The 9,982-nt window shown below is 39.5% G+C and overlaps 1 protein-coding gene and 1 pseudogene across 1 annotated transcript; both read left to right on the top strand.

Moving 5' to 3' along the window:
- Positions 1 to 216: 216 nt before the first annotated feature.
- Positions 217 to 8,566, top strand: LOC105535256. Its single transcript, XM_011974272.1, is given in 7 exon segments — positions 217 to 243; positions 466 to 712; positions 1,169 to 1,331; positions 4,317 to 4,479; positions 4,563 to 4,740; positions 8,170 to 8,288; positions 8,546 to 8,566. Coding segments are annotated over 7 exon segments (918 nt in total).
- Positions 8,567 to 9,650: 1,084 nt separating this feature from the next.
- Positions 9,651 to 9,981, top strand: LOC105535255 (annotated as a pseudogene).
- Position 9,982: the final 1 nt, after the last annotated feature.

The raw sequence follows: 9,982 nt of genomic DNA, 5'->3' as shown, positions 1-9,982 counted from the left end.
CAATAAATATCTTAATAGTGATGATATAAATGATAGGAATGGTTTTATTAATTGAATGGATACAAAATTGTGGGAGTCACTATATTCCTATGAATAAAAAAATTCAGATTTCCATGTTAGGTAATGTTGCCCACATTGTGCATTTGACAGGGCAGTGATGGATCTAAGAGTGTGGCAGGTACACAGACCCAGTGAGTCAGAAACCAATACGTAAAGATGAGGATCTATGGATATGAACTGAAAGTATGTAAACACTTCATTAAATTCTATTAAATGGAGTAGGAAATAAAACCCAGGCTTATTCAAAATATGAATTTCTTGACAATTATTTTTGGAGTAGTGAGTTCATAAAGAACTCCAAAGTTCTTTTCCATCTTTTGATTCCTATTTTCTGTGAGATGAGAAAATCAACTCTAATTATGCATTACGGGGCAAATCTGTAAACCAAGGGTGGTTCTACTGAAGATCCTGGTGGATCAGGATGCCAGGCAGGTGCTGGAGACACTGTCTCAGGAGCGCCCAGCAGATCTCAGAGGAACCTGCTGGACACTCACGTGGGACATCAGCACTCACTTTCTCAGAGTCACCAATGAGCTGTGGCTGGTGCCTGATTCGACCAGGATGGGGTCACAGCACCTGGTCAGTGTCACGAAGAGTGATGGTTCCAGAAATCATCCATGTGGTCTCCATGCTAATCAAATGTGGATTCACAGTGAGGAGCATGTCTTCTGGGTGTTTGCTTTTCAGTGAAAGGACGACTGGCCACAAAAAATTTGTAAATGGAGCAGGGCATCCATTTCTTCAAGCAGGATTAGTGCTTGGACCATCAGAATCCCACTCGTGTAAGGCTGATGCGTCATTCATCTCCTGTTTCTTATCCTGAATCAGGGTCTTGAGCTATGAAATGCTCTGACTCATGAATATATGAATAACCTGAGATCCACGGAGGTAAATATGGATATATCTCAGCCCTGAGAGCATCACCCAATAACCACATCCCTCCCCCAGAGAAGCCCCTGAGAGCACAGCTCCTCATTAGGGACCGGACCTGGAGGATCCTCTTCCTGGTGGCAGCAGCTACAGGCAAGGGGTTCCCAAGTCTCAGTGATGAGAAGGGGATTGAGTTCAGTCAAGTGGGCTTTCATCTATTCCTGTGTCCTCCCCACAGGTGCCCACTCCCAGGTGCAGCTGGTGCAGTCTGGGGCAGAGGTGAAGAAGCCTGGGTCCTCAGTGAAGGTCTCCTGGAAGGCTTCCAGATACACCTTTACCAGTTATGTTATGCACTGGGTGCGACAGAACCTTGGACAAGGGCTTGAGTGGATGGGATTTTAGTTATTTGAGAGATTTTTCACATGACTTTTATTCTGTGAGCAAATTTCAGGGATTGTAGAATGAACCAAATTAAGAAATCTGATACAGAACTTCCTCTGAATCAATCTTTGTAAACATCAATTTCTGAATCAATGTTGTAAATATTTTGGAACCCAAACACAAGTTCACATTTTAACTCTATTTTTATCTCTATTTAAAAAATGCCAAAAATCTCATTTTGTGCGTGTAATATTTTGAATTCCCACCATCAATGCATAATATTTCTTGTTTTTCCACATTCATATTTCCATTTATCATCATGAGAATAGTGAGTTTTAGCCATGCTAATAGGTGAGTAATGTTATCTAGTATTTATTTAAATGCACACTTCCCTCATAAAAAATTCATATTTAACAATTTTTGTATAATTTTTGTTGAGATGCCTCACCTGATATTTGGTTCATTTTTAACTGCATTGTTTTGTTTTGATTAGTTGTAAGTTTACTTGCATATTGACTATAAAAGTCATTTAACAAATTAAAAGAATTGATTTAACAAATATGTGACTTGGAAGTATTTTCTCCAAGTGTGTGGTTGCCTTTTTCTCCCTTATCAGGGGGTATTGCAGAAAAATGTGTGTGTCTGTGTGTGTGTTTGCACAAATGTAGACAAAAACATAAAAGAAAACTAATTCGTATGTCATGTATTTGGCATTATATGTGGAGTCTCATTATAAAATACAGTATTAGTGATTTTTTCCCCATGTCTCTAATCTCAGGCCACAGTCAACTCATGAGTGTTTAACCTTCACCTATTGATTGGAGGACTATCCTCCTGAGATATTTGGAAGGCTTCTGTAAGGAGATGTGTTCTTCTTCCCATTGTTTCTTTATTTAATCATCTAATAATATCCGTATTGGCTTATGGATGTCTATTTCATACTCTGAAACAGATCCATACTGCATTATTCATTTTATTGTTCAAATCGCCACAGCTTTATTAGGTGCTGGGAGCTGATTTAGTTTGGATCCTACATCCTTACAGCACACTTCATCCTTCTGTTTTTGAACACTTTGTTGCTTCCTGGTATTACAATAAATTCTAAGCCCGTTTTCTATATTACCTTTTTCATACATAGAATTAGCCATTTTAATAAAGATTCCTTGTTTCTGGCTTTAAAGAATAATATTAAAATAAAATATTGTGATACTGGGTATGTGTGTTGTTAACGTCGTATAAGTACTTCTGGGACCTCTCAACCAATTGGCCTAGTAAATGTGCATGTTTATATGAACCCATGATTACAGACACTTCAAAACTGTTTATGTATCTAATCTTCTGTAACTTGATTACATTAAAAATGAGAAGACTCTGGACTCTCCATCCAGCTATGCTACCATAAGGACCATTCCAACCTTCCTTCCTCGAGTGTTCATAACCACCCACTGCAAAGTGAGGAATCCCCAATCCCATCATATGTCATTTTATTACTTATTTCAGGACACATGCAGAATGGCATCAGAAATGTAAAGTTATACCCTTGTAGGAAACATGTTTATCTACTAGAATAGAGTGCTGATGTGCGGTTTGTTTACAATTAAAACTTATAGAACCTCCTTATTTTCAAAGTTACTTAGATCAGCAACTTCATTTTCCACTTTCTTCTGTGAAGTCATTTCAATTACACGGTATAGTTTCATCAGTCTGAAATTCTGTTACACCGAAAACTATAGTCAAATAAGTAGGATATTCCAGGAATTTAGAGGGTGGGTGTAAAATAAGTAAACAGGTTCTGTTTAAGAAGAATAAGAATATTCTAGTGATATGCAATGGTTGAGACATGACACAATTAATTTGTCTAAGCTCATAATTTTGTGATGGAAAATGTAAACCTAAATATATACAATTGAAATATATTTAGCAATTCATTAACCCCTGGATTAAATACATACTTTATAAAATTATCTAATAATGTATTTGAGAGTGTGGGAATGTTATGAGATGCATGCAAGAAAGAATGAAGTAATTTTCCTGACTTGCATATACAATGTTTCCATTCAACGAAGACCTTTAATTTAAAAAATCAATTTTCTATGCGACTCAGGTTTTTTGCTTCCTGACAAGCAAACAACCCAGAGCATTCTTCTCTTTCCTTGGTTGAGAAAAGTTTTCCCCAAACTTCAGCTCAGTTCAGGCATGCACTGTCCCTGAATGGGCATGTACCCTCAGATGGGTACACACACCTGTCAACATGTGGACTCTACTGTCAGACAAACACACCTTTACTCATGTGGCTTCTTCCCTCAGACAAACTCACATGTCCCCACATGGACTCTTTCCTCAGACCACCACATATGTCCTTACATTTACTCTTTCCTCAGAAAACAGACATTTCCTCATATGGAGTCTTGTCTCAAACAAGCAGACATGTCTCCATGAGAACTCTTCACTCAGACAAGTACACACATTTCCACATTGACTGCTTCCTGACACAAGCACATATATCCAATGTTGAATAATTTTGTGGCAAACTGATCTCAAGAGAATGACAATTATAAAACTCCTTCCTGACAAGCTGTAGATATGTATTTTTTTTCATTTCAACTTAACTTTGCCTCATTGTCAGGAACACTGGTTTCTAGCTCTAAATGTACTGATTACAGACAGATGTCTGTTTTCTCTGAAAATGTATTTCTTATGTTCTTACTTGTCTTTTTTGTCTATAATGTTTGCTGCTATGAAGATACCTGAACAGTGTCCACATTAGAGACTGAGAAAGAGTGATGGGCAGATTAACCCTGTGCATCCAGACCCAAGAATCCTTTGACCCTGCCCTCTCTGAAATGGAGACACAGAGGATGGATGAGCGATGCTGAGCGGTGCACCCATGACCACAAAAAGAAATACATGGAAATGTGTCCCTTCCCCTCCTTATGAAAGACAGCTCATCCCCTGTTCCTTCAGGCCCTAGTGAGGAGCCACCCCATGTCTGTGCCCTTCCTCAGTGTCCTCACCATGGGGTCTGCACTGATCTGGGCTTCCCTTCTCATCACCCTCAATATTAGTGTCCCTTGTGAATCAGGTCCAGCTGTGGCTGCTCCACATGGGGCTGTTCTCAGTCTGTTCCCTCTGTGTTTGCAGAAGATCTGTGTGAAGTTCACTGGTGGAGTCTGAGGTGGAAAAATTGTACAGCCCAGCAGTTCTCTGAGTCTCTCCTGCACAGCCTCTGGATTCACCTTCCCTGATTGCAGCATCAGCTTGGTCCAGCAGGCTCCACGACCGGGGCTGGTGTGGGCAGCAACAGGGAGAAATTCAAGAGGAAGTTTTTACGTGCACTCTTACACGCATGGTCTGACATCTTTACTTCTTTTATCACGTTTGTTTTGTACATCACAAAGAATGGTGCATTCTTCATCTATTACACTTTTGGTGAGTCTTTTTTGGTGTCTTTTTAAAAACTTGTAACTTTATCCTATGTAATCCTGTTAAGTCCTAAAAGTGTTTTTTCTGATGTCTACTTTGTGTGAAATTTACACAGCTAGTATAGCTTTCTCTTGGTTCGTATTTTCATAATCCATGCTTTCCCATCTTTTTCTATTTGTGAATATGTAGGATAACTTTCTTGTACATAGCTAATAGTTGGGTATTTCTTTTTTAAAACAACTATAATGAATTCTATTTTTTAAACTATTATTTGTTTCTGTCATGCTTTGTTTAAATTAGCATTTTATAATGATGTTTATTTCTCTATTAACAGATTATACAATTCACGTTTTATAAATATAGTATTGGTTACCATAAGGTTTACAATAAGAACTGTATGTAATTGGATTCTAATGCACACTGTGATGGCTTTGATATGAAGTACAGAGATAGTGTAACTGTGTGCTTTGAATTCCTCCTTCTCACCACTCTTTCTGGTTTATTCTCAGTTTGCACTTAAGAATGTTATAAAATATAATATGTAATCTTTTACTGATCTATGCAGTTATATATTATAGCAATTACAAAGATAAAAACTGCACTTCATCTTGATTTTCCCATTTTTCACAGTCTTAATTTCTTGGTATAGATCTATGTTTTGAACTCATAGCACATGGCTACTAGCAGAGAAACTTTGTAAAATTTTGCCCTGAAACATGAATGTGCTGACAAATTGTCTCAAGATCTTTTTTTATGACATAATTTTATTTGCCTTTCACTTTTAATGAAATTGTAATGCATGTAGAATTCCAGTTTGCATTTCCCTTGTAATTATTTTCCTGTATTTATTATTTTCTTCCTGGAGATGATCACACATTACATTCTGCTGGGCTTTTAATAACCACATTTCTGGGCATCTAGTCAGGGCTGGGTTTCATGTGTGTTGTTGCCATGGCTATCAGAGTTGAAGTCAGCTTCTTCTGTTCACAAAAACTTCAGGTTCCTCCAGTGATACCTGCATTTGGTCCGTTTGACTTTGGGTCTTCACATTTTATTCTCCCCAGAGACAGCCTGTGTCTTTCAGCTGTGGCAGGTGCATCCCACTGACATTTGTACTTGGTGATTGTTTGTGGGGGAAGGGGCTCGGACACAGCGGGACATTCTCCAACCTTCTGACCGAACCTCCTTCTTAGCTACAGGTGGTGAAACTGGCTCTGAAGCATGGTCTTACAAGCGTTCCTGCTCCTTCCCTTCGCCAAGTGTCAGAGTGTCTCTTCCCAGCCACAGTGGTTTTTCATCAGTGTCCTCAGCTTCTGACCCACTGTCCTTACCCCACAGATTCAGGATTTCATTCCTCAGGAAAGAGATGGGAAGTGTGTCCTGGTAGAGTTTCCTTGGTGTCCTCTGTTTCCTTATGTTCTAGTTGATTCTACCAGTGCCCACAGGACACAAGATTTAATAAATGTCTCCCACATGTAGTGAATGGGGATTCAGCATTGAAAGGAGCTGCTGTTCTTCCTCCTCAGTCAATACCACAGGACAGCAGGTGGGTGACTTGTCTGGGGATTTCCCCAATTTTGTAAGAAAAGCCTGCTAGTCTAGGAGTTTCACACTCTCATACCATTAGTACACACGTCCTCAAGCAACTGACCAAACATTTCCAGGTTAGCTTTTTCCTATCTTCAATACCATGCAATGAGTGGGACCTGCCCCACTCATTGCATGGTATTAGACCTACTCTAATAGATGGACCCCAGGTCTCTCTGCAGGCCCCTATTTTCTCAGATTTCAGGTTTTTTTTTTTTTCTCTGTGACATTAACTCAGATATGTTGAAGGATTTATTCTTTTGTAGTCATTAAAGTTTTTTGTTAATGAGGTTAGAATAAGATCATCATTTTCTCATTTTTTTCTATTCTCATGCTTAGTATCTGCTTTCTAAATAAAATTCAGAAACTAAGACAACAAATCAAATATTCCTTATTTGGTGCATTGTTGAACAATTTGAGAAGTTTTCGTGTACTGAAATACAATGAACCATTGAAATCAAGGCACGGCTCATTCACACAAGACCATGGGGACAGTATCAAATAATTGTGCTGAGTGAAGGAAGCTAAAGAATTCACAGGAAACTTCATGTTACTTCATTTGTATAAAGTGTAGAAGATGAAACTATTCAAAATTAACATGGAGAAGATCTAAATTTTTCTGAAAATAGGGTGGTGAGTGTAACAAAGTGGTGAAATAAAGTTACAAAGAAGTGAGACAAAAAAATTAGAGGTTAATTTAATTGCTAAAACATGATTGAAGTGCTGATTCAACAACCGCACACATATATTAACATTTTCCAAATTCCACACTATCAATTTGATTTCACTATTGACTGAGTTTTTGAATAAAGCAGTAGCAAAAATGAATATATTGGCTGAGAAAGAGCAAGAAAGAGATGAATATGGACACATGAATAATCACAGACTACTGAAAATACACACATCTGAACACTGTATATTTCAGGTAAACACTAGAAAAGGTAAAATTACGTAAAGGTGTTATGACAGGTGGGACATCCTGAAAACCCCTCTAGGCATGTCCCACACTGGCCTGGAGTTGTCTCAGGGGAGCAGCCTCCTGCAGTGTTTGGAGGCACAGACACAGATAACAGGGCTAACTCTGGCCAGATGTGTGATATTGGACACATTGCACAACTGCTCTGTTCTGTAATTTATCTTCTCTAAAAATGTAACATTGACACTTGCATTAAATACATTCTGCAATACGTAAAAATTAAATAAGCTGATGTCTGCTAAATGGTTATCAAGACACAATCACAAAATCTGAAGCTATATTTTCCAGGGAGACAGGATTACCTTCAGTGTTTTCCAGGACACTCTCATCTGCTCTGGGCACTGCCTTCTCTGCAGCTGTCCCACCACAAAGCTTGCTATATAGCAGGAGACATGCCAATAGGGCCCTCCCTCTGCTGATAAAAAGCAGGCTAGCTGTGACCATGCAGCTCTGGGATCGGAGCCCAGCCCCAGAATTCCCAGGTGTTTTCACTCGGTGATCAGCATCGATCACAGAGAACGCACCATGGAGTTTATGCTGAGCTGGGTTTTCCTTGTTGATATTTTAAAAGGTGATCTATAGAGAACTAGAGATGTGTGAGTGTAAGTGGACATGAGTGAGAAAAACAGTAGATACGTGTGGCAGTTTCTGACCAGGGTGTCTCTGTGTTTGCAGGTGACTAGTGTGAGGTGCAGCTGGTGGAGTCTGTGGAGGCTTGGCAAAACCTGAGGGGTCCCTGAGGCTCTCCTATGCAGCCTCTGCAGGATTCACCTTCAGTAGCTACTATATGAAATGTGTCCGCTAGGCTCCAGGGAATAGGCTGGAGTGGGTTAGACAAGTTAATCCTAATGGGGGTAACACATACCTCATAGACTCCAGGAAGAGCGGATTCACCATCCCCAGAGATAACGCCAAGAACACACTTCATCTGCAAATGAACAGGCTGAAAACCGAGAACATAGCCGTGTATTACTGTACACAGTGAGGGGAGGTCAGTGTGAGCCCAGACACAAACCTCCCTGCAGGGCCATGCGGGTTTCCTTTCTCATCTGCAGGAAGCAGGCTACTTTTTGCAGGACAGGACTCTGGAGTCTTATTAGGTTGTGATATTTTACTATGTTTATTTATCATGAACTTTTTATTGGGAATTGTGTTTTATTAATTTTTAATTTATATATAGGGGCATTTAAAAAAAATACATACCTTCAAGAAATAATTCTTCCTAATAATTTGCACTTGTTCTTTTAGAGTTTTGTTAACACATGTTGATATTAGCTACTACATAGCTATAGAGACATTAATTTACATCTATAGACATGTGTAAATACACAAACTTATGCATACATGTGTAGTCTTTTATATTTAATATTATAGTAAAATTATAAAAATATATAATTATAAAATATGTCCTAAAGAATGAAACATATAAATTATAGCAATCCACAATTTCTTTCAATCATTGCCTATAGTTTACATAAATTGATGTCTATTTGTAACCTTAAACAAAGTGTATTGGTCATTTTCAAACAGCCAAGAACAAATTTCAAATGTCCTTGTGACACACACAAAAATAAAAATTTGAGGATTTAAGGTGATATACATGTCAATGAGTTCGAATCAATTATTCCATATTGCATTCATAAATCATCACATAACTTTATTCACTATAAATATATACAACCAGAGTTTTTCAATTTTCAATGAAATTTTAATTATACATTTTTTATCCGTTCTAGGTCATGAATGTTTTTCTCCCTGTCACGATGTGATTAGATTGTCCTTAGAAACTCATTTACCCTCCTGCCTCCTGAAGGCTTCAGGAAGCAGCACCTAGATGGGCAGAAGCCGGCAAACGTGTGTGTCCACAGGACCGGGAGCCTCTCCCTCCTTGGAGTAGGTCTCCTCCTCAGGATTACAGGGCTCTTCAGTTTTCTCAACATGCTGTTGTTGTACCAAATAAACACAAAACACTACATTTTCTTAGCTTTAGTTTAAGTTTTCCAAAACAGCATAAAAGTAATAATTTTAACAATAAACATATTACAACTTACTATACATGAGACCTTCCTGTGCTTCAAGATTTCTTCTCAGGACTTTGTATTACGTATTTTCAGTCGTTTTTTTTCTGAGATAGAATCCTGTCGTTCCTTATTATAGATTATTCTTTTAGTTTATCTCTTAGAATGATTCTTTCCAGAGCCCCCGCCCAGCCCACTTGGCTGAATGGAGTGGTACCAGGGCTGAGCCAAGCGGGCAGGGGCAGGCACATGTGCTGCGCAGGGAGCGGATGCACAGCGGGCGGAGAGCGAGCACCAGAGGCCGGGTCGGAGCGGCTGCCTGAGTAGCGCCGGAGATGGGAGAACAGCCTATCCTCACCCCGGAGCGCGGGTCTTCCAGACTGACCCCAACACCAAGAAGAACTGGATGCCTGCGAGCCACAGGCGGTCACCGTTTCCTGCTTCTGTGATGTCACAAGGAACAGTTATGGGATGGTCAGTGTGGACGGAGCCAAGGTGACCATAAACAGCACAGTCACACGGAATCTGACCTTCACGAACACGTCACACACGTCTGGGCAGTGGGCCCACAGCAGAGCCAGCACAGTGTTTGGTTTGGGGTTTTCCTCTGAGCAGCAGCTGACAAAGTTTGCAGAGAAATTCCAGGAGGTGGAAGAAGCGGCCAAGA

The sequence above is a fragment of the Mandrillus leucophaeus genome, unplaced genomic scaffold (genome assembly GCF_000951045.1).
Source record: "Mandrillus leucophaeus isolate KB7577 unplaced genomic scaffold, Mleu.le_1.0 Scaffold1435, whole genome shotgun sequence".
Taxonomy (NCBI): domain Eukaryota; kingdom Metazoa; phylum Chordata; class Mammalia; order Primates; family Cercopithecidae; genus Mandrillus; species Mandrillus leucophaeus.
The sequence above is the reverse complement of the archived record's forward strand: the minus strand, read 5'-3'. Positions and strand labels throughout refer to the sequence as shown.